Source organism: Populus euphratica, unplaced genomic scaffold (genome assembly GCF_000495115.2).
Source record: "Populus euphratica unplaced genomic scaffold, PopEup_1.0 scaffold40.1, whole genome shotgun sequence".
In the NCBI taxonomy this organism is placed as follows: Eukaryota; Viridiplantae; Streptophyta; class Magnoliopsida; order Malpighiales; family Salicaceae; genus Populus; species Populus euphratica.
The window spans coordinates 270,874-292,703 of record NW_011499912.1 but is presented as its reverse complement, the minus strand read 5'-3'; the positions used below and the strand labels follow the sequence as shown (position 1 = coordinate 292,703).

Below are 21,830 nucleotides of genomic sequence, written 5' to 3'. Positions count from 1 at the left end.
AATAATTCATCTACAGATAAAACTTGTACTAAAATATGTAATAAAATTAATAATTCACAGAGTAACCCTTTCCAAAAATTAATGTAAGACGACGACGACGACAAACAAAAAAAAATTCTCTATAGTTTGTTTTTTAAAAAAGAAACTAATATTTTTCTTTGGGCCCTTTAGGCGTTTTAATCCTGACCACGAAAAAATTAGAAAATAAAACAGCCTAGATTGTCATCTGACACACGCCCTAGATCCAGCAAAGTCAACGGTTCTGTTTCTCTTTCATTTTTACGACATTACCAAACAGTCAAACAATCCTTATCCAACACGCTCCAGAAAATCTCCACGGCTATAGTAAATCCATCCTTCAAAACCCTGACTTAAACCCCATTTCAAAACCCTAATTCTCTCTCCTTTTTTCAATCTCTCAAAAAAAACACATTCTCTCAATTGGGTTTCTTTTACTTTATATTTTTGTGTTTTTTTGGCAGAAAATGGAGGGTCTTGTTTGCTCAAACGCTGTCGTTTTGGAGGGCTTCCTCTCTTCTCTCATTGAAGCCGTGGTACTTGAAACAGCCATTGCTGCTTGGAAGGCACTTGCTTTGTCACTTTTCATGGTACAATGTCTCTGTTACTTTGCATAATTTAAGCATTACAGCTTAAGCTTTTCAAAAGCATGAAGCTTTCTTTGGTTTTGTACATGTTTATGATGTTAATTATGAGCAAGGACAATACTTTGAATTTGTGGATCTGTTTTGTACAGTATTTATTTTTTTTATGAGAAAATTAGGGTTTTACTATTTTTGTTCTGTGTTTGTGTGTGCGTGTATTCTTGTTTGTCTAGTTTTTTTATAGTAAAATTGGGTTAATTATGATGTGGGTTTTGTTTGTTGTGTTTAAAGGAGTTTATTTTATTTTATTTTTTGGCTGTGGGGTTTGTGTTATGTTACTTTAGAGGTGCTATTTTTGCGAGGGTTTGGAGTGAGTTTTTGTTCTTTGTTTTTTTTGCTTTCATGGTATTTGTCTGATTGGTGCCCCTTTTGCTCTTCCTCTGTGCATATGGCTTGCTTGCTGTTTTTCCTTGTAGGGCGTTGGTTAAATAAATTTTGACATGGATTTTTCTTTTTCCCCTTCAGAAAAGTAAACCACAACTTTGTTAAACTGGCAAGCATGATATGTATAGGAATAGAATTAGAGCAGAAGCCCTTTGAAAGTAAATGATCTAACTTAAGGAGATTGATGGCTAGAGTGATTCACATACACATTTTGAGAATGCTACTCTCTTTTGTGCATAACAGTTATCATTGAAATGAATTCAACCTTCCTCATTCATGGCTTGGCGGATTTGTTTGTTTAAAATAGTATGTGCTGCATGAGAAATGCTTGGGTTCCATTGAATTTTCTCGCGGTGCTCGTGGGAGACAATTTGTTTCTTCCAACTGGTCTCTTAATTGAGCAGAAATTTGGCTCTCTTTTGTTACCAGATAGGTTCTTTGCCTAACAGATCCAGTGACTTCCCAGAAGAGTCAGGCACAAGTCAAGGGTTTGTGATCTGATCTATTTGTCCCGGTTGTTGTTTATGTACTGTAGTATTGGATAAGTTAATAACTTTCTTTGAGCTGCAGGTTTCCATTTACTGGGCTTCACGTAAGGAAGAAACCTGATCCTGATAATCAAGATGCGAGTGATACCGAGGATGATGAAGACGATGAGGATGGCCAAGATGATCAGGATGATGATGAAGAAGGCGATGATGAGGATGTGCCTGACAAAGGAGAGAATGGTGAGGATCCGGAGGATCCGGAGGATCCAGAGGATGAGCCTGAAGCCAATGGTGATGGTGGTAGTGATGATGATGATGATGAGGAAGACGATGATGATGAGGAAGATGAAGACGACGATGATGACGAGGAGGATGAAGACGACGATGAAGAGGAGGATGAGGAAGATATTCCCCAGCCACCATCTAAGAAGAGGAAATGAGGCCAAAATCATTTTCCTCTTTTTTTCTTATTTTGTATTTTTTCTCTTATTAGATTAGGAGTTTGGGTTAGCAGGGAGCGTAAGCTGGGAGGATTGAGTGTCTTATCTGCATCCTGGTCTAAAAGATTGTGGCAAGTGTGCGGGCACATATTGGTATTTCTAATGTTTAAGAATTCTGTTGCTTTTACTATTGCATATTTCCCTGTTATACTGTGATTCACCCACGCTCAAGAGTAGAATCTTGGGATCCTGCAAGCTGCAAGTGCTTCAGAATCGCCCTCAGCTACAATTGTAGCCGGATTTACCGTGCTCTGTTCAATTATTCTTCATTGCAATGCTTCTATCATCAACTTATTAGAAGTTTAGAACATTTTAATCAATGAACGCCCATTCAAGCATGCCAGATCAAGAATCTAAAATAATCAAAGACGCGATTGCATTGACAGCAAACACAAATGGTTGAAATAGCATTCCTTGAGCAAGAACTAAATACATCGCATACCTCACTACACTGCCACAGGCCTCCAAGCTCTGAAACCCAGTCCTCACGAACATGCGATTTCAGAGTAAATCGGCATGAAAAAGGATATTCTGTGCAGTGGCTGCTCATGGTTAATGCGATATCCATCATCCCCTACTGACAAGATGGAAGAGGCAATATCTTCAACAGCTTGGAATCCGTCACAGGCCAGTTTGATTTGGAATCGAGTGCATATACAGTCATTTAAGATCGTTACTTTCCATTGCAGCTTGTTTTGCACTAGAACTTCTGTTTTAGACTGGAAAATTTCGTGGTCGATTATAGGACTTGGATTTGAGCCTTTTCATCTTAACAAGAAGAGAAAATAGACGAGGCTAAGATTATCATCACATGATTCTAGGAAGAAATTTTTTATCATAACCTCTTTAAACCTCGATGAATTTGGGATCAAGGTTAAGGTTCAAACCCCTGCAACAACTAGACAAATCATTGTCAACGTAAATTTAACAAAATACACAACCAAATTGCTTCCTTGACCACCGGTTAATTAGCCTTGTACAGAGAACATTAAGCATGATTAAATGAAAAATATTTTAAAAAGTAATCTTTACTATACTCACATCGACAAACTCTTGCTGAAATTATATGCAGATTTTGAAAGTAAAAGGCATCATTGAATTATATTGCAACCTCAAAAATAAAACGATTACTTGATACTTCTAGGTAGAATTTAATTATTATTTTTGGAATTGAAAAGACGAAGATAGTAAGAAATTTTATTTTAAAAATATAAGGATTTACTTTTAAATTATTCTAGATACATATTTATTTTATATTTTCACCTTTATTTTTTTAACCAAATACATTTTTGTCTTTTTTGTGTTTTCCCCCCCTCTAATTTTATGTAATTCATATGAATTTTCTCACCGAAATTAAGTTTATGATCTAATTTTATATAAATCATCCATGTCTTGTTTAATTTATCCATAAAGGAATTCTTTTTCGCAACCTCTATATAGATTTAAAGCTACTAAACGAGCCAAGCTTTCAAGACTCCAACATTCTCATAGTGGATTAGTCAAAAGCAGTACAAGTAGTCGAGAGAATATTATGAACGGTGATAGGTAGATGAGATATTCTCTTGCCCTCCTCCATCTTCGATTGGAGAACCTTCTCTACTCGAGTGGTATTTATTGAGCACTCAACCTGATTTATTTATAAAAAAAAAAAATTGATCAGCAGAAATGTAATGATTACATGCTAAATAGCTTTTCAAAAAACAATTCATCCATCAATTACAAAAACTACAAAACAAATTTCTTAAATAAAACTATAAAAATAAAAAATTATTTCTAACAACTACATTTTAAAACGATAAAAATACATAAAATATATTAATTTAAATAAAAATAAATTTAATGTTTTATCAAACGTTGTTTGGAATTTATTCCCAAAAGCTGCCTATAAAAAAAACATTAAATTAATACTTCACTTTAAAAAATATATATAGAAGCAATCAAGAGAAAAAATATATTGCCATCATCTTCACTCTAAAAAAAAAAAGTGATTAATAATAAGTAAAAACTTCAATAAGATTGTGAGTAACTGAGTTTTAGATTTGACGTGGGAGTGAATGATGTTTCCTACTAATCTACTACTTATGAGTAATTTTGAAGTTTTTTCTTCGTATTTACCAATAGCTTCTAAATAAATTAGCATAAGATGTTTGTTAAATGCCAAAATTAAAATTAGGGATAGTAATTTAATTTGAAAGTAATAGATAATCATCTGAATAGATTAAGAAAATATAAAGTATTATTTTGAGTTAAATATTTATAGGTTATATTATAATCTAAATAATAGATTATGTATGAATATTGTTAAACCCCTCCCAAAACATGATCCAAAATATAAAATCAGTATTATATATATAGTAATATTTACATATAACATTTAAAATTTAGTAATTTAACATATGTATTACTATTTTATTTTATATTAAATGATAATTAAATAGTATCATGTCTAAATGGATATTCGAAAAGGATAGATATCTAAATTTATTAATTGATGATAATGAATAAAATAGAAATATTTATTTTAAATATAAACATAAGAGCTTAAAGATATTCCACAAGTTAAATGGGTAGCTATTATCTAGAGAATGGAAGACTTTTAAAGATAAGGCAAAACGTAATCCACACTTCATTATATGCTCCACATCCACCCTTCCCTGTGTGTTCCTAGAAATCCCTGCCTACCTTCTAATTTACTTATTGGGTATTCTTTTCTCTTCTTTTTTTTCTTTTTTTTTTTTTGGCTTGGAGTCAATATATGGTGAGGTCTCTTGACCTCCGAGTCAACTGCATCATGTGTTTGGATGATGAGAAATGAGAGGGCATGTTTTGATATTCTTTTTGGCATGCCAATATCTGTAACCAAACACGAGATTAAAAAGAAAAAGAAAAAAAGAAGCCTTTTGACTGGTATTCCATACCCAGTACCCACCCAGCAGGCCGAAGGAAAACTCCATTAACTGAAGTGCAATTGCTTTAGCCAAATATTTTATCATTTTTTTCCCTGTGAAAAATGATAATGTGTATGATCACAAACAATATTGGTCAAAGGGGACACCTTAAACAACCAATCTTCTATAAATTTCTCGTGGATGCACTAGTCTAATTGTTGATGTATCCTCCTTGTATTCAAAAACCATATATAGTATAGATGTCCATGGTTGACCTTGGTGGGGAAGGCAGCCAGTGTCTGATCTCTATAAAAAAAAAGGTGAAGGTTTTGTTGGGACCTTACCTTTTTCTCGCTATAATGAAATGGTTTGGTGGAGGTTTATTCCTGCTTTAGTTTCCAAGCCAAAACTTGCAAATATTTTATCTGGTTCGATAGTTTCATTTGGCCTAACCTGATCTGATTTGTCAGATACTGTTCTGTTAAAACAGCGATAGTGTCCTTTTGTATCTCGTAATTCTTACACTTGCATGGCGACCTTAAATGCTGGTAAAGAGACAAACACAAGGCATTATTTTTATCAGATGGGCACTTTGTTCACTGTTTGCGTTTTCTGTGCTTGTTTCTACTGGCTGAGTAAAAGCTCAAAATCTGTGGCTTCACAGAGAACAGGAGGGCCTAGAAATATTGTTCAAGGCACTGTTTTTATCAATGGAACAGCTCCAATTGGGAGAACAGACCATGATTTTATTTGTGCTACTTTGGACTGGTGGCCTCCTGATAAATGTGACTATGGAACTTGTAGCTGGGGCAAAGCTTCTTTTCTTAACCTGGTAAGCTTGTCAAGTAGTTTGTGAGAATTGCAGCATAGCTTGAGTTTTTTTACATTTCCTTTCTTTCTTTTTTTGTCTAATATTCTCTTTGTTCTCTGTTCCATGTCAACTTGTCTGCTTTCTAGATATCCTTCAGACAATTATAACTAAGAATCCAACTAGCAGACAAACTATGGTCCATCAATTAATTCTTTCCTAAATCCATTTCTTTAAGTTCATAATCCAGCACAGTAATCCATATCTGTGCTAGCTGTGCTTTACTTGTAGCTTGCATGACAGGTTCGTGGTTGCAGCTATGCAATCACAACTTCATTGAAAGCGAATGCTTGTGTGAAACTGTGTATATATATCAATAATATATAGTTCTCAGTTTTTTTGTTGGCAATTACTATCCTGTAAATCCTTCACACATACAATCACCTTTCGGGAAGCTGCATGTTCTCAAATCTGCCATGGCAAGCTGAAAGGAAAGCACACTAGCACCACTATTTTACATAAAAAATTGACTCTCTAAGCCTTCCAAAAAGAACCAGTCAAATAGAAGTTTTAGAAGAGGCTAAATATTAATAGTGACAGTAAAATATGAAAGAATGTGATAAAGAAAGCAATTATTAATGCAGAGTAAGGTAGGCTATGGACTCTCTCTGTGCGTGAGTATTATTTTCCTTGTCTCTTTTACTTTCTTTGTTTCTTTTTTTCAAGTAAGATCATCAGATATGGACTTAATATATTTCTTTTTGCTTCTCTTTCTTTCTTTTTCCAATTTTTTTCAGGATCTTACCAACCCAATATTGTTGAATGCAATCAAAGGTGAGACTCTTTTACCAAGTTTTACTCATAATTCATGGATAAGTTATAACATAGTCTTGATTGAGTTGCAGCCTTTGCTCCTCTGAAAATCAGACTGGGGGGCACTTTACAAGATAAAGTCACGTATGAAAGACTAGGTGAACCTTGTCCGACATTTGTCAAAAGTAGTTCAGAAATGTTCGGTTTTTCCCAAGGTTGCTTGCCAATGTCTCGGTGGGATGAATTGAACAACTTCTTCAAACAAGCCGGGTAACTAGCTTAAGTCTTCTCATGAAATTAGTTAAAAATGTGTTTAGTTTTTGTTCTTAGTTTCCACAATAGTTGGATTAATATGATGAATCACTATTGAAGTGTTATATTTTGATTTTGAAATACAGGGCTGTTGTTCTTTTCGGGTTAAATGCGTTGAGTGGCAGGACAATAGCGGCAGATGGTTCTGCTGTAGGTGCTTGGAATTCAAGTGATGCTGAATTTCTGATGCGATATTCTGTTAACAAGGGGTACACCATTCACGGTTGGGAGCTTGGTAAGAACTATATGTTTCCTTTTAGCAACTTGAAATATCCTAAATTTAACTCTTAACAGTAGTTCTTAACTTCTTGTAAATGTCTGCTGTTGCTTCCGGTGGCATTAGTAATGGAAGTAACTTTTTTTCTTACATGAAACTCTTCGTAATTTTCAGGAAATGAAGTAAGTGAGCGTGGAGTTGGAACAAGAATCGCAGCAGATCAATATGCATCTGACATAAACAATCTGCAGATGATAGTGCAAACTATTTATGCAGGTTTTGAAGTTAAGCCACTAGTCCTAGCACCAGGAGGGTTCTTTGATGCAAACTGGTTCACACAATTTATAAACAAAACACCTAGATCTCTTCAAGTAGTCACCCATCACATTTATAACCTTGGTCCAGGTAAATAAACCAGCAATCTAGAGAAATATTCTGGTGTTTCAGCAATCTAGTTCAAATATTTTTCGGCTTCAGAACTATTCTGTTCCTTCCAGCCCCCATACTGTGCTTACTGGAGAAGCATGTTTTTTACTTGTTTCTTGCGTGTAGGTGTTGATGATCACCTAATTGATAAGATATTGAATCCATCATACCTCAACGGAGGTTCCCAACCATTCAGAAGTCTTCGAGGGATTTTGAAGACTTCAGGGACTCCAGCTGTTGCTTGGGTTGGTGAGGCAGGAGGTGCTTACAACAGTGGCCATAATCTTGTCACAAATGCATTTGTGTTTAGTTTCTGGTAAGCTAGTTCACACATTTGCTGTATTTTATATGGTTTTCTTTGTTTGGACTTGAAAGCGTGGACATTGATTGTACTGGTTTTCCATTTACCAACAGGTACTTGGACCAGCTAGGCATGGCATCGTCATATGACACAAAAACATATTGTAGACAGACATTGATTGGTGGAAATTATGGCCTTCTTAACACTGGCACCTTTGTCCCCAATCCTGATTATTACAGGTAAATTTTGAACCCAAGAAGTAAACTAAATGATTTTTCTGTTAATATTATTGTTAATATTGTTACTTCAATCCATCAGTGCTCTTCTGTGGCACCGTTTGATGGGAAGAAATGTTCTGTCAACAACTTTCTCTGGGACCAACAACATACGCGCATATGCTCACTGTGCAAAAGCATCGGTAAGAAGATTCGTAAAACTTGATTTGTAACGGAATTTCATGTATCTGCTTGGCTAACGCAATCTGTTCTTGCCATTACAGAAAGGAATTACATTGCTGTTGATCAACCTCGATGGAAACACTACTGTTAAAGTCCATGTTGCAAATGAAAATGTTACCAGCAATGGAACTTTGGTAACGCAACAACAAAATCAAACAACGTTTTCTGGGATGTCTAGGGGTTCAAATATCGATGTCAGTACAAGAGAGGAATATCATTTAACAGCCCTGAATGGTGATTTACACTGTCAAACAGTGCTCCTAAATGGAAACATACTTTCTGTAAATTCATCTGGGAGCGTCCCTCCTTTGGAACCGATTGAAACCAGCCAGTCCGATCCAATAACTGGTGCCCCTTTCTCTATTGTATTTGCTCACCTTGCTAACTCCACTGTTCCTGCTTGTGAGTATGTAGATTGAAAATTGATCACTTGTTCTTTTTTCATGTATAGTAATAAGATTCAATATATTGGAGCAAAAAGTTTTGAGCTCTATGATGTGAAAATGCAACTAACATGGAATTTAAAAAAATAAAATATGCATAATCTTGTTAATACATGAGCAAGCATATGTACCAGGGCCATTAGTGACAGACACAGACTTCATCGACGAAACTCGCCTCATTCAGCCACGATTCTACAAGACTATAACTGTTTTCAAGAATTTATATTACACGTATGGTTGCCAAAATTTTTGCTTCATGGACTGAAATTTCTAGTCAATCTTTTGTCCATGCCCACATTATAGCACAGAATAGCCATGTCATAGGGCTTTATCCCTCGTTCCAATATCCAAAACAAATTTCCTGATGTTGGTAGACAGGGAAAACAAGAAAAAAACTAATTCTTGGAAACTATCAAGGCAGAAAAGACAAGAGAATGAAATTCCACGAGCCATTCAAGTCGAAGCAACTTGCTGCTCTTGCAAAGCAAGCGGGATGGCTGGTCTCCAACTTGTGCCATCTGGACTATCCATAAGAGCAATGCCCAAAGCAGCTAAATCCTTCCTAATAGCATCCGATTTTTCGTAGTCTTTGTCCTTTCTTGCTACAGTTCTCTCCTCGATTTTTTGCAATATTTGATCTTCTGTCAGCTTTGCACGCCTCAGTGCCTTTTCCCTCAATTGCTGCAGAGCCTGCAGCAGGAAAACGGTTTAGTAAATCATAGCTAGAAGGGGAAAGATTAAAAAAAAAAAAAAAAAAAAACAAAGAGCTTTTATCAGCACACACAAAACTAAGATTCACTCTGAGAGACACTAAACAGCTAAAAGAAAAACTGATGGCGATAATTGCATAAAAGGGCAGGCAAGCAATCAAAAAGCTTTCTGGGAGTAACAGGAGAACAGATGAAAAACAATATTGGAGGAAAATAAATGCATGTTGGTGCAGCAATTTGAGAATGACATGGATCTTATCTGTGTTATAATTGGGAGAGGGGAAAGGGTATTGTAGTCTGCATATCTAAATCGGTAATGCATTAGTGATGTTCTAACAGTAAGCTACCTCATTGTAAGTTTGGGGCATCAACCCTAAGACCATAAGAGCATTTCTGACCATCTTTTCCAGAGCAGCAATTGACTCTATTCGCTTTGTTTGTTTCTTTCCCTGAATGGATCATTCATTCAATAATAAACAGCACAGAGGTTAGAGGGAGAGAGATAACCAAATTTAAACCCTAAAAAACTCATACCACCCACTAAAGCTATCTACAGCTAACACACCTATGTACAACCAAAGTAACTAACATCCATAAAAATAAACATTTGTCTGAATCTCATTACCTTTCGAGTGTGTAGCATATCATTAATGGTTTTTAATGGATCAGATAGTGCAGACAAGAGGACAGGAGTGTGAAGATCATCTGACATCGAGGTGACAAATGTATCGTGAAACTTATTGATGTCATTTATAGTGTCAGGTGGGATGGCATCCTTCTCAAATGCCACACGATGCTGGCTGAGAATATTTTCACAATCATGTAACGTCTGCAACCAAATAATCACATGAAATAAAAGACTGAAAATATTTCTTCAATGAAATAAAATACAAAAGACTTCTAGGTTAAAAACTTCTCCTTTTTTGTCTAGAATGTAAAACCATGAGCACATATATTAAGCAGTAGAAACCAAAAGTTGATGGAAAAATTTATATGCTTGCCATTTATTAAAGAACTGAAAGTATTCTGTCTCCAGATTGTAGCATCTTTCTATCATAGGAGCAAAGATATATATATAATAACAAGATTGCACATGAAACCAGAGCAAACAAATGCCACCACAAGGTCTGACTGGTTATGGGGGGGTGTTTGCTTATTGCGGTACCTGATAGATGTAAAATATACGTTCTGAAGCGCTTTCAAGCTGCACATCAGAGTAGTTGACTGGGGATCTATAGTGGGTCCCCAACAGGAAAAGTCTCAAAGCTAATGGATGGTAAAGATCTATAACCTGGATAAAGAAAAAATGCCATTAAGAATCATGTAAACATGGATGATAGTTCCAGTACTAGAGAACAGGCGGTAGATTCATAAACTACAATAACACAAAATATCATCCAATATGGAATCCTTTACCTGCCTAATTGTGAAGAAGTTTCCTAATGATTTGGACATTTTCTCTGAGTCAATAGTGACAAAACCATTGTGTACCCAGTAGCTTATATTACTATCTCTGCATGCAGCACAGCTCTGAGCAATTTCATTTTCATGATGGGGAAACACAAGGTCCATTCCACCACCATGGATGTCAAACGAGTGACCAAGATAAGCAGCACTCATGGCACTGCACTCGATATGCCACCCAGGTCTTCCAGGACCCCATGGACTATCCCAAAAGGGCTCACCCTCCTTTGCAGACTGCCAAAAAAAAGTGTAACAACACAATGAATTAGCCAATATGAATAGACAGGTTGAGTTCCAAGATGTGCCACATACAGAGTTGAACTTTTGCGGGAAATTAGATATACAATGAAACAGGTCCAGTATCTAGATGTGTGCTTTTACATCACGATGCTAACCACCTTTGATTTACACACCTATGTCAACTAGATTTTACCATGGTTTTTTTTTTGTTGTGCAGGATTTGGAAACCCAGCCCAACACTTTAACATCAGAAACAAGCACTCTTCTACTCTGTGTTTCCATGTACGTGGCTGGAATCAAGAACAACACAGTACTACAATTAGACAGTACCGCAGCCAGGCTCAAAAGAAAAAAACATATGGTAAGAGGTGAGGGGATTCAATAGCACAGCAGCATCAGCAAATATAACCATCTCAGATAATTTCATGTCTCACATCAAGTACTCATCATTATCAGTGTCTTACAGACACTTACCTTCCACAATGCAAAATCAGCAGGGTTTTTCTTTCTCGAGTCCACAGCAACTCGTTCACCAGCTCGATTATCTTCTAGTTTTCTTCCAGACAATCGCCCGTATTCAGGTAATTTGTCAACAGAAAAGTAGACATCCCCATCAATTCTGTAGGCATATCCATTTTCAAGAATCTGCTAATATGGCATGTCAATAAATCACTATTCAAAGTATCAAAGAAAAGCATATGAACGAGAGAGAATAAATACTGAATGGACCATTTCACCTCATAAAGACCATGCTCATAGCAATGCACTGTATTTAATAATCAAATAGGAAGACATAGAGATTCAAGTTCAAGCAGGATCAACAAATTACCCGCTCAATCATATCAATTATTTGGGGCATGTGATCTGACACACGTGGCTCAAAAGAAGGCGGAAGGCAATGAAGATACACCATATCATGAAGGAATTCTTCACAGTACCGTTTACTCAAACTGATAGGATCCTCTCCTAATTCATTCGCTCGAGCAATTATCTACAGAATTCGAAAATTGCAACTCAGCTTATCCTGTCATACCAGTATCAAAAAGCAGTTGGCAACCAAACTCTTGCACCAAAATAACATCAAATCCCCTATCCACCAAACCACATTAAAAACAAAAGGAATCCTCAAAACAACATTTTCAATACAGAAACACTACAAACTGCTACATTAGTCATCATTTCACATTCATATGTAGGGCGCCAGTTTATCTCCCCTGCATCAAAATTATGTAATTTACTTGTGGAACCTACTATTCATGCTCCTCAAGCGCAATCCAGATTGCCACGTCATGCAATCATTTTAATGTAGATGAAATAAACCAAATTTAATTACAACCTTAACAAGACAAAAAAAAAGAGTAAAGAGACCAACTAACCTTATCATCAACATCGGTGAAATTTCGAACATAATGAACATCATACCCCAAATGCTTTAGATACCTGCCTAATTACCAGCCACCAGAAAAAACCCTTGTCAGTAACCATCTAAACATGGATTCTTACAGCTTAAAAAGAGAAAAAAGAAACTGAACAAACCTTAATAAAACATCAAAGGTAACATATACACGAGCATGACCAATATGGCTTAAGTCATAAGCAGTGACACCACAAACATACATTCCAACTTTACCCTCGACTTTTGGCTTAAATAGCTCCTTTTTTCTACTCATTGTGTTGTATAGCCACAATTCTGATGATTGACTTGCAGCAGAGGCATCTCCACCGTTGGTTTTGATTGAGGGCTGTGATGATGATGTTAGAGAGGTGAAGAAACGGTGTAGTCTTGTCTTCTTGGTGGGAGAAAAATGGGTCTTGATTTTGACTGAATGGAGGAGGTAAGATTTTGTAGGCGGTGGAGAGAAGCAGATTGAGGTCAGGGGTTTGTAGTATCTGTAAAGACTGCCCATGCGCTCCTCTCTCTGTTGCTCTGTTTCAATGGGTCTTCTCTTTCAGCTTCTGTCTCAAATCGTAAGGGCAAGCCTCAACAATATCCCCAATCTATATGGATAAGTTTGATTTGGTCCCCATTCTATTTTTCATCTTGATTAGATCATCTCCGTTCCAGAGGATTTCATGGCTTCCTTGACTTTGTTTTAAACTTTTAATTATTAATTAAGTCATTTATGATATTAATTTATTACAATGTTTCTCGTCAGCTAATTGAATATTGAATATTATAAATTAAAAAAATGTAAAAGCTGTAAAAGTTTTTATATAGTTTTGATCTGACAAGTAAGTTTTACACCATTTAAATGATTATTTCAGAGAATTTGATGATTTTTTATTAAGAAAAATAAAAATAGCTTGAATTTCGGGTGATTATTGAGTATCTAGTAGTTTTGTGACTCGAAAACTAAGAAAATATGTGATTACGAGTTCATGAAAATTAAATGGATTTTATGAGATTGCCCTTGAATGTTCTATTTATTTTAGAGTAAATACATTGTTTGATCCCTCGAGTTTTATAAATTAGTTAAACTAGCCTCTATACTTTAACTTGAGGCACAGCAACCCTTTTTCTTTTGATTTTTTGGGCACTCCCCATTCCTTCGTATTATTTGATATGGTATTAATAATTATTTTTAAAATATATTAAAATAATATTTTTTTATTTTATTTTTAATATTAGCATGTTAAAATGATCTAAAAATATAATCAATATATATAAATTTAAAAAAAATAAGATTTTGATATTCCATATAAAAAGATTTAAAAAACAATTAATATATATAAACTATATATATTGTAAACGATGAAATGTTTTTTTATCTCATATTAGAGATATAATCTATCCTTTAAGGTTAAAATATTTATTTAAAAATATGGTAATAATTATTTTTTATTGTATTTTTTACTAAAAAATATATTAATATAATATTTTTTATTTTAAGATAAAATATATATTTTTATAAATCTTTGTTTGGACCGCAATTTAAAACTGGAGCTAAATAATCCAAGGTAAGTAAACTCACAAAAAAAATATCAACCAGTAAATATTATGGCAAGAAATAGGGACGGGTCATCATAAGAGTAATTATTACGTTTTTTAAAAGTGTAAAAGTTGGTTTATAAAGATGTGTTTGTGTTAATATATTAAAGGATGAATTTTAGTGGGAAGAAATAGAAAATAATTAAAATAACATTATTGAACTCTTGTTTTGGAGTGCAGCATAAACATTGGTTTGCTGGAATTCAATTTTTTTATTTATTTAAATTGATTTTTTATATTTTTTTAGATTATTTTGATGTAATGATTTTAAAATAATATATTTTAATTTATTTATGAATAAAAAATAATTGTAAAAAATAATTCCATTTACATTTTCAAACACTATAAGTGGAAAGAGAGATTTAAAAAAAAATATCAACGTGATGGCAAGAAATACAAATAAATTATAGCATTTAACGATACGATGAAAAATAGTTTTTGGTTAGTAGAAGATGTTGCAGACCTCCTTTAAATGATTTTGGTGTCTCTTACTTGCCTATGTGTCCTAGCGTCATTTTTTTTTATTTTTTTTATTTATTAAAATACTAAATTCTTTTTATTTTTAACTTGGAGTGTGTTTGATATTGTTATAGTTTTTATAATTGTAATTTTAAAAAAATTATTTGGTGAAAAGATACTTTTAATTGAGACTGATTTGATATTTATATATGTCTAGTTAAAACTGTTGTTGAAATTAAAACTGAACAAAAAATAATTTAATATGATTGATTAATAATACTCTTTAAATTGAGGTTATAGAATAACTAATATATATATATATATATATATATATATATTAATAATTTTTAATTTAAATATTGTAGATTTAACTATTGTTGTCACATCATTTAATATATAATATTTAATATAAAATATTTTTTATTATTTTATTAAATTATCTACAATTCTATCACGTGTGTAATTCATCTGACAAGAATTATAATTTTTATGGTTTTTTGAGAGTGCAATAATAATATCATGTAAAATATTATCATGAATAAAATTAAAATTATGATCAAATTCTACAAATACTAATTTATTATGCAACCTTTTTCTAATTGATATAGTATTATTAAATATTATTTAACACTAATTTTTTAAATAAAATACAATTAAACTTTATTACCCCCAGACTGTACAGCAATAAGCTACGGGCAAAGACTAAACTACTCCCAATTGCTATTCTAGAGACTTTTTCATGGAAATGACACGGCATTGCACTATTCTAGAGAGCATGACTCCCGAACAAGGTGAACAATGTTTTTTCAATGAGTTTTAGCTCTTGTTAATAATCTATAAAAACATCATCTTTTATATCAAATATTCTACAATCTTTCCGACGTCTATCTAGAAATTCATACCAAACATAAATAATCACAGAATCTACTATTCAACTCAAGAATTAAGTTATGAATTAATTCGATTGTCTCAAGTTAATTAAAATAATCTTATTTTATTTTTTTATTAAACAAAATTTTGATAAGATAAATTGGACTAAATTGAACCAGATCAATATTTATTTTTTTATTTTTTTATCTGGGCTCATACCAAAGGCAAGGTCGATCCACTAAGGTGGTTGGAATTTAACAATAATGACTCCACACGAAAAACCAAAATCAATGATCTTCCAGCTTCTTGATGCCATGTCCTGTAATAAGAAATGAATCATGAGACAGGCAAAAAAGAAGAGAGAAAGACAAGGAAACCCTCAAAAAATTTCAACTTGGCGCTCCTTCATCCCTCCAAAACCAAAATACACATCAAAATATATCTCCCGCCACAACCAGAGAGAGATAATCAAAGCGCGAATCTCCAAACTCCAAAGCAAAGCAAGAAAGAACCTTTCTTTTGTAGAGGTCTATAACACTAGTAACCTGTTCTGTTCTTGTCTCGCAAAGCATAGTCTCGCAAGCATGGCAGTTACTTCAAGTCCTGTCGCGTTGAAGGAAAAAGAAGTTGTAGAGAAGAAGAGTCGGTCAAAACGTCCTGGAGTTCGTGTTGTTGGAGGGAGGATCTATGATTCTGAAAATGGGAAGACTTGTCATCAAGTAACGAGTGATTCTTTTGATACAATTTTAGATTATAATAAGTGAACCTTTTTTTTCTTTGTTTGGTTGAGGGAGGGTGCTAGAAAGTAGAACATGAAAGAAACCTAAGCTCCAAGTTTCAGTTCTTGGTTTTTTTTTTGTTGGGTTGATCCGAAGAGAACCCATGAATCTACTTTGTATGATTTCTCCGTTGATAGAATTTTAGATATTACGTATACTTTCTTGATTGTTTTTATGTCTGGCTGACGGGAAGATGCAAGAAAACGAAAGAACCCTAAGTTTCGAGTTTTAGCTCCTAGTCGTGGTTATTTGAAGAGAAGCCATGAATTTACTCTCACGATTTTTTATTGATAGAATTCTATACAACAAGCAAACCCTACCATGGTTTTCTGTTTGGTTAATGTGAAGATGTAGGAAAGCTAAAGAAATCTAAGTTTCAAGTCCCTTTTTAAGTTTTCGGCTCATTTAACAATGACCCATAATTGCTTTTGTGATTTATTCATCTCTTAGTTAGTATATTCATGATTTATTTATCTCGTAGTTTACTTTGTGTATATGCTCAATTATGCTCTTTTTTGCCTAGTATCTCCTTGCGATTCTGTTTGTTGATGATAGTATGTGGGAAGGTAAAATGAAAGTGGAATTCGGGATCTTTTCCTAATGATGTTAAGAGCACTTGTTTTGGTCAGTTACATTAATTTTGTTGTTTCACACGAAAGCGAATCAAGAAAGTGGTTTGGTAATGTTATTATCTCTAAATCGGTGGTGGTAGTACAATTGATGGGCTCATTGATCTTTTTTCCATGTCTGTTCTCTTTGTAATTGATATCCTTCTTTGTTTTGTCCTTGTTTGTTTAAAATCATCGAAGTGCCGCCAAAAAACAATGGATTTTGCTGCAGCATGTGCAATTCAGAAAGGAAACAAACTATGTGCTCTCAAGTTCTGCCACAAATGCCTGTTAAACAGGTTAGCTTGGTGACGCAATTCTCGTATAACAAACTTCGTCAAACAATTTAAGGAGGTTTTTGCATTTAGTTTTTTTCTCAATACATTTTGGCTGGTGGTGTTTTAGATACGGAGAGCAAGCAGAAGAGGTAGCATTGTTGGATGACTGGCAGTGTCCCAAGTGTAGGGGCATTTGCAACTGTAGCTTCTGCATGTAAGTACATCAATGTTTGACTTGTACATCATGTTTGAAGTTCAGTGATGATATTATTGGATATAACTAGTCTTCTTGGTGAATCTAATAGAATACAGTTTTTCCAGGAAGAAACGAGGCCACAAGCCCACTGGAATACTTGTCCACACAGCCAAGGAAAATGGGTTTTCTTCTGTCTCGGAACTGCTGCAGATTAAAGGTTCTGAAAATTTGAATCACAACAAGGATGTGAAAGCCAATGATGTTTCGTCAAAGAGTGCGTCGTCACATAAGGTTTGGAAGTGTTTGCTAACGATGGTCCTTTGTTATGATTATTAGGCTGCTTCATCCATGGGATTTCTGATTTGCCGTACGTATACGTCAATTGATGCTTTAACAGGAGTCTACAGTCGCTTCTCCATGGAAACCAGGGAAGGAAAATTCTTTCGATGGAAACATTGATACGAATCTGCATCCTCAGAATTTAACACCCATCTCTGCCGAGAAGAAATCTAAGAAAACAAAACGGAAAGGACTGAAGGAAGTTGGTAGTAATGGTAACAGGGATGCTGAAATTAATTTAGAGGAGAGTGGTCAGAAGAAAACAAAAAGGGAAGGACTAGGGAAAGTTAGTAATGGCAGTACGAAGGGTGGTTATAAGAAGCCTCTAGTTACTGAAGATGTTTATGAAAATGAAATGAAGAACAATGAAATAGATAAAGGTGATGTTGCAAAGGAAAAGAAGTCCAAGACAAAGTCCATGGAACTTTCCAAGGGCAAAGTGAAGAAAAATAAGAAGGATGAAGATTCTTCTGAAAAGAAAAGGAAGACTAGGGCACATCCTCAGGAAATTTCTAAGAAAGAATTGAAAAATGGAAAGAATGAAGATGCTTTTGTTGAGAAAAAGACTAAGACACAGCCTCTAGAGGTTTACCAGAATGAAGTTTTACTTGGTGCAAATTGTAATGGTGGAATAGTTTGTGGCTTTAGAAGTGATAAAATTCAAACGGAGACCAAGATGGCTGGAGACTCATGCAAAGTTGACAAGTTTCCTGCAGAATTTCAAACCAAATCAAAGACAGCCAATGAGAGGCGTACCATTAAACTTCAGAACAAAGAAATTGACGTGGACATTCAATTGCCTCAGGGAACCTGCTTAACGGCTGTAGCAGGCATTGAGTTACCTCCCGAGACTGTTGGTAATGCATTGCAATTCTTGGAATTTTGTGCTAGTTTTGGTAAGGTATGAACAAGTCTTCTATTACTATTGAACCAAATGAAGCATTGTGACAATTTCCACCAAGTTTAATTATGTAAATGGATGATAATTGTTGCCACCGTGCTGTAGTTTGTTTCCATCTTCCCTGTTCGTTATTCATGACTTTGTTGATTGTCCTTGTTCTTCCCCCCTGATTAGGTTCTTGGTCTGAAGAAGGGGCAAGCTGAAATTGCACTCAGGGAAATAATAAATGGACGAAGAGGGCGTCGGTTGCAATCCTATCATCTAGCCCAGATTCATATTCAGCTACTGTCTCTGATTCAAAAGGATATAGGAGAAGAGTATGTAATCTATTACGTTTTCTAATTATTCTCAACCACTTTTGCTTCGTGCGGGGACAGGAGAATGACAATTTTGTGGTTTCTTGTTCAGATCTCCACCCCTAACTACAACAAATGAAAACTCATGGTTTCAAGCTCTCAGGAAATATGTCTCGAAATGCCATTTCTTATCAAAAGAACTTCCCTCTAATTGTTTTGACTGGGGTAATGAAGGATATGATAAGTTAGACAGCGCAGAAAAGCTTAAACTCTTGAATCTTATATGTGATGAAGCTCTTAATACCAAGTAAGCGACAACAACAGAATGAGGAAATGGGTCCTTTACATTTGGTTCTACAATAATCAATCTGTGTTGACAAAACATTTTACTATCTTATTTTGATTGTTTATAAATATGTTTTCCAGAGAGTTACGCAGTTGGATTGATGATGAAAACTCTAAATTTCTTGAAAGACAGAAGGAAGCCAAAGAAAAAGTTCTTGCAGCGAAGGATAAGGTCATAGTCATTGTAAATGGCAATGTTGGCCTTTCAGTGATGTGAGTGAATCCATCCTTTGTTTGCAAATTAATTATTTTCTCTTTTTTGTTTGGAACAGGAGAAAAAATTGAAACAGAAGATGCTAGACGAGGTGGCCAAAGCTATTGTTGAGAAAAATGGTGCTCCCATTTCTGTTTCTAACCATAAAGAAATGGTTTCACGAATAAAAAGTGAAGCTGCACAAGCCCACTCAGAAATGCTGGAGGCCATGGCACTGAAGAGTAAGTGCATTTCCACTTTTGAAGTTAATGTGATTGCAAAATATAACTTTTGAAGCTAGCGTGATTGCATAAAAATGTTTGCTTTGATTTTATTAAATACTGTTAGATATTCAGTGGGCTTAGGTGGTTTGATAGTCTTTTGGGTTTGTTGCTCTATACTAAATAATTGTTATGCTGGCCACTGGAATTTGGTGCCAAAATCAAGATCAGACAAGGGATAATTTTTTTGGTTTTTCTTTCCATGTATACACATGACCAACTTTTGTAGAAGGCTACTAGATAAGAATTATTTGACCTGTCGAAGAGAATGCCCTTAAATTTTGAGAAGAAAGACATTTACAGGAAACTGAAGAATCTGAGATCAAATTATATCTTTTGAAACATCTATCATATGCTTGCTAGTAGGATTTGTTATATCAGTTCTTTGCATTAATCTATTGTTCTTTTTTGATCGTACATGCAAATTTAATGTATAATTTGCAAACATATATATTTAACCTTTACCTGCAATGGCCAGAGAGATTATTATCCAATGCTGTCAGAACAGAGCCTGTCCTTCTGGACGTTGATGGCCGAGCTTTCTGGAAACTAAATGGCTACAATGGTCAATCAGATATTCTGCTTCAAGGTCAGGATGCTTCGTTTGTTTTCATTTGTGTGTATGAAGTAAACATGCTGCATATCATCATTTATTTTTCTTGTACAGATATGGGTACATGGAATTCTGTTGCACCAAGTGAAAAATGGTTGGTATATGCTGATGAACAGAAACTGGAAATTGAGAAATACATCACTTCCTCGAGGTAATGACATTGATTGATACATCTTTTGCACTGAGAAGTCATCTTACAGTTTACTTCTAGCTCCCCATGCTTTCCCCTTTTAGAAAGAAAATTTTTTTAGGACTGGAAAGCTCGTAACCAGTAGGAACTTACTAGACATTTACCTTTTGGAGATTTGATTATTTGTATAGGTTGGTGCCTAATACCCACAAGCATATAACTTAATTACCCCAGCATTGCGGTGTGATTGGTATTAAAATTACTAGAAAGGAGAGGTGACTTGTGAAGGGAGACATGCTAATGCCATATGAATCTCACCTCTTACATGCACTTCTAGGGACTTCGTTTATCATGTAGAAATCAGAAGAAGAAAATGTTGGCCCCTTTTGATCTGAAATTAAACTAAACTAGAATTGTCATCATTCACTTGTTGTGCAACCACCTGCCCAAAACGCACCATGATCTGTTCCTCTTGTGCAGTTCATGTGCGAGAAAGAAATGCACGACAACTTTCTGTTGGGATGCATGTTTGACCTATCAAAATCACACGTTGTGTCTTCTCATTTGTGTTTATATTTAGGAATCTGATATTATTGTGTATATGGGTCTACATGTAGGTACTTCTTGCAGGTATCCTGGGCAACAAAGTTGACCTTGTTCTTGAAGGGCGATGCTATAGCCTATAATAGATATATTTGATCTAATTATCGCATGTTCTTTTCTTTTTATTTCTTTTTGGTTGATATGCTTGACCGTGTTAAGTTCTCTTTTGATTTCAGGACAAAAAGGCTTAGGGTTCAAAAAGCTACCGAAACCCCTTCAATCGACGCATTAAAATAAGATCGAGGTAAGAAGAGAGTCACCAATAGACGTTTTAGGCAAAAATGCTCCGAGTTCCTCAAAATTGCTCGAGTTCTTTTTATTTTTATTTTTGTCTCTTGTTTACTTGCGTGCAATGATATGCAAAGCCAGGGCAACCTGTCCCCTCAGCTCTCGCATAGTTTGATCGCAACATGGTCAATGGCATCTGGAGATTTTGACTCCTTTTTGGCATGCCTGGGATGATGATGAAAGTTCAGAGGAACAACTGCTGTATTTTACCCTCCCTGTAAAGGCTATTTCCTCTTCTTGTACACATGCACAACATTGTTAGGTTAAAGCTTTTCAAATGCTAGAGGTTTGCTTCCTGGACTTCTTGCTTGGTATTTTGTGCAATTGTAGTAGGATTCACATTGCGGCAAAAAGGAACTTCTCCAATCCTGTTAGAAGACAGTGTCTTGCACATCTGTTGCCATTGCTAGTTTTTATAGCACTCGTGAATGGATCTTTTTTGTAAAAACAGGAGTAATTGTTGGATTAGCTGCCTGTGTAGAAGTTCTCACTTTCAGCCTGTTGAGCTAAAGGAAAGGTTTTTTTTTTTAGCACAATAGAATGGTGAG

General features: G+C 34.9%; 4 protein-coding genes across 13 annotated transcripts; 3 read left to right on the top strand and 1 right to left on the bottom strand.

Annotated features, from left to right (window-relative positions):
- The first annotated feature begins 242 nt into the window (after window positions 1-242).
- Window positions 243-2,190, top strand: LOC105134056 (major centromere autoantigen B-like). The gene is made up of 3 exons (XM_011038308.1): window positions 243-608; window positions 1,476-1,534; window positions 1,617-2,190. Exons 1-3 carry the CDS (start codon window positions 486-488, stop codon window positions 1,972-1,974), a joined length of 540 nt encoding a protein of 179 aa, XP_011036610.1. The 5' UTR covers window positions 243-485; the 3' UTR covers window positions 1,975-2,190.
- A 2,598-nt stretch (window positions 2,191-4,788) lies between these two features.
- LOC105134054 (heparanase-like protein 3) lies at window positions 4,789-8,750 on the top strand. Of its 2 annotated transcripts, XM_011038302.1 has the most exons (10): window positions 4,790-5,470; window positions 5,587-5,754; window positions 6,528-6,564; window positions 6,636-6,813; window positions 6,942-7,090; window positions 7,247-7,477; window positions 7,625-7,814; window positions 7,913-8,038; window positions 8,118-8,217; window positions 8,299-8,750. In XM_011038302.1, the coding sequence occupies exons 1-10, from the start codon at window positions 5,465-5,467 to the stop codon at window positions 8,674-8,676; spliced, it is 1,563 nt and encodes a 520-aa protein (XP_011036604.1). In that variant the 5' UTR covers window positions 4,790-5,464; the 3' UTR covers window positions 8,677-8,750. The 2 variants fall into 2 exon arrangements, with proteins under 2 accessions (XP_011036603.1, XP_011036604.1); XM_011038301.1 differs by having other exon boundaries at window positions 4,789-5,754.
- On the bottom strand, window positions 8,572-13,117 carry LOC105134055 (Cysteinyl-tRNA synthetase, class Ia family protein). Of its 4 annotated transcripts, XM_011038304.1 has the most exons (10): window positions 12,651-13,117; window positions 12,491-12,554; window positions 11,944-12,105; window positions 11,589-11,759; window positions 10,827-11,108; window positions 10,576-10,701; window positions 10,036-10,239; window positions 9,758-9,859; window positions 9,151-9,390; window positions 8,572-8,653 (listed from the first exon to the last, which is right to left on the bottom strand). In XM_011038304.1, the coding sequence occupies exons 1-9, from the start codon at window positions 13,019-13,021 to the stop codon at window positions 9,154-9,156; spliced, it is 1,719 nt and encodes a 572-aa protein (XP_011036606.1). In that variant the 5' UTR covers window positions 13,022-13,117; the 3' UTR covers window positions 8,572-8,653; window positions 9,151-9,153. The 4 variants fall into 4 exon arrangements, with proteins under 4 accessions (XP_011036606.1, XP_011036605.1, XP_011036608.1 ...); XM_011038303.1 differs by lacking the exon at window positions 8,572-8,653 and having other exon boundaries at window positions 8,827-9,390; XM_011038306.1 differs by lacking the exon at window positions 8,572-8,653 and having other exon boundaries at window positions 8,827-9,390; window positions 11,944-12,138; window positions 12,491-12,558; window positions 12,651-12,742.
- Window positions 13,118-15,704: 2,587 nt separating this feature from the next.
- On the top strand, window positions 15,705-21,592 carry LOC105134053 (uncharacterized). 6 transcript variants are annotated; one of them, XM_011038299.1, is made up of 13 exons: window positions 15,707-16,151; window positions 17,021-17,118; window positions 17,225-17,311; window positions 17,419-17,566; window positions 17,691-18,533; window positions 18,708-18,850; window positions 18,942-19,136; window positions 19,256-19,346; window positions 19,447-19,609; window positions 20,127-20,237; window positions 20,316-20,412; window positions 21,171-21,238; window positions 21,360-21,592. In XM_011038299.1, the coding sequence occupies exons 1-12, from the start codon at window positions 15,771-15,773 to the stop codon at window positions 21,229-21,231; spliced, it is 2,418 nt and encodes an 805-aa protein (XP_011036601.1). In that variant the 5' UTR covers window positions 15,707-15,770; the 3' UTR covers window positions 21,232-21,238; window positions 21,360-21,592. The 6 variants fall into 6 exon arrangements, 5 of the variants coding, with proteins under 5 accessions (XP_011036602.1, XP_011036601.1, XP_011036598.1 ...); XM_011038296.1 differs by having other exon boundaries at window positions 17,419-17,584; window positions 21,382-21,592; XM_011038295.1 differs by having other exon boundaries at window positions 17,419-17,584; window positions 21,364-21,592.
- The last annotated feature ends 238 nt before the right edge of the window (window positions 21,593-21,830 follow it).

Coding starts and splice junctions, on each gene's coding strand:
- LOC105134056 (XM_011038308.1), top strand. CDS start 486: ATGGAGGGTCTTGTTTGCTCAAACGCTGTCGTTTTGGAGGGCTTCCTC. Junction 609..1,475: donor TTGCTTTGTCACTTTTCATG/GTACAATGTCTC, acceptor TTTTGTTACCAG/ATAGGTTCTTTGCCTAACAG. Junction 1,535..1,616: donor GAGTCAGGCACAAGTCAAGG/GTTTGTGATCTG, acceptor TTTGAGCTGCAG/GTTTCCATTTACTGGGCTTC.
- LOC105134054 (XM_011038301.1), top strand. CDS start 5,452: ATGGCGACCTTAAATGCTGGTAAAGAGACAAACACAAGGCATTATTTT. Junction 7,815..7,912: donor GCATTTGTGTTTAGTTTCTG/GTAAGCTAGTTC, acceptor ATTTACCAACAG/GTACTTGGACCAGCTAGGCA. Junction 8,218..8,298: donor CTCACTGTGCAAAAGCATCG/GTAAGAAGATTC, acceptor TTGCCATTACAG/AAAGGAATTACATTGCTGTT.
- LOC105134055 (XM_011038304.1), bottom strand. CDS start 13,021: ATGGGCAGTCTTTACAGATACTACAAACCCCTGACCTCAATCTGCTTC. Junction 12,555..12,650: donor ACCTTTGATGTTTTATTAAG/GTTTGTTCAGTT, acceptor GTAATTAGGCAG/GTATCTAAAGCATTTGGGGT. Junction 9,391..9,757: donor TGCCCCAAACTTACAATGAG/GTAGCTTACTGT, acceptor TTCCTGCTGCAG/GCTCTGCAGCAATTGAGGGA.
- LOC105134053 (XM_011038296.1), top strand. CDS start 15,771: ATGAGACAGGCAAAAAAGAAGAGAGAAAGACAAGGAAACCCTCAAAAA. Junction 17,119..17,224: donor CACAAATGCCTGTTAAACAG/GTTAGCTTGGTG, acceptor GTGGTGTTTTAG/ATACGGAGAGCAAGCAGAAG. Junction 18,851..18,941: donor CAAAAGGATATAGGAGAAGA/GTATGTAATCTA, acceptor TTTCTTGTTCAG/ATCTCCACCCCTAACTACAA.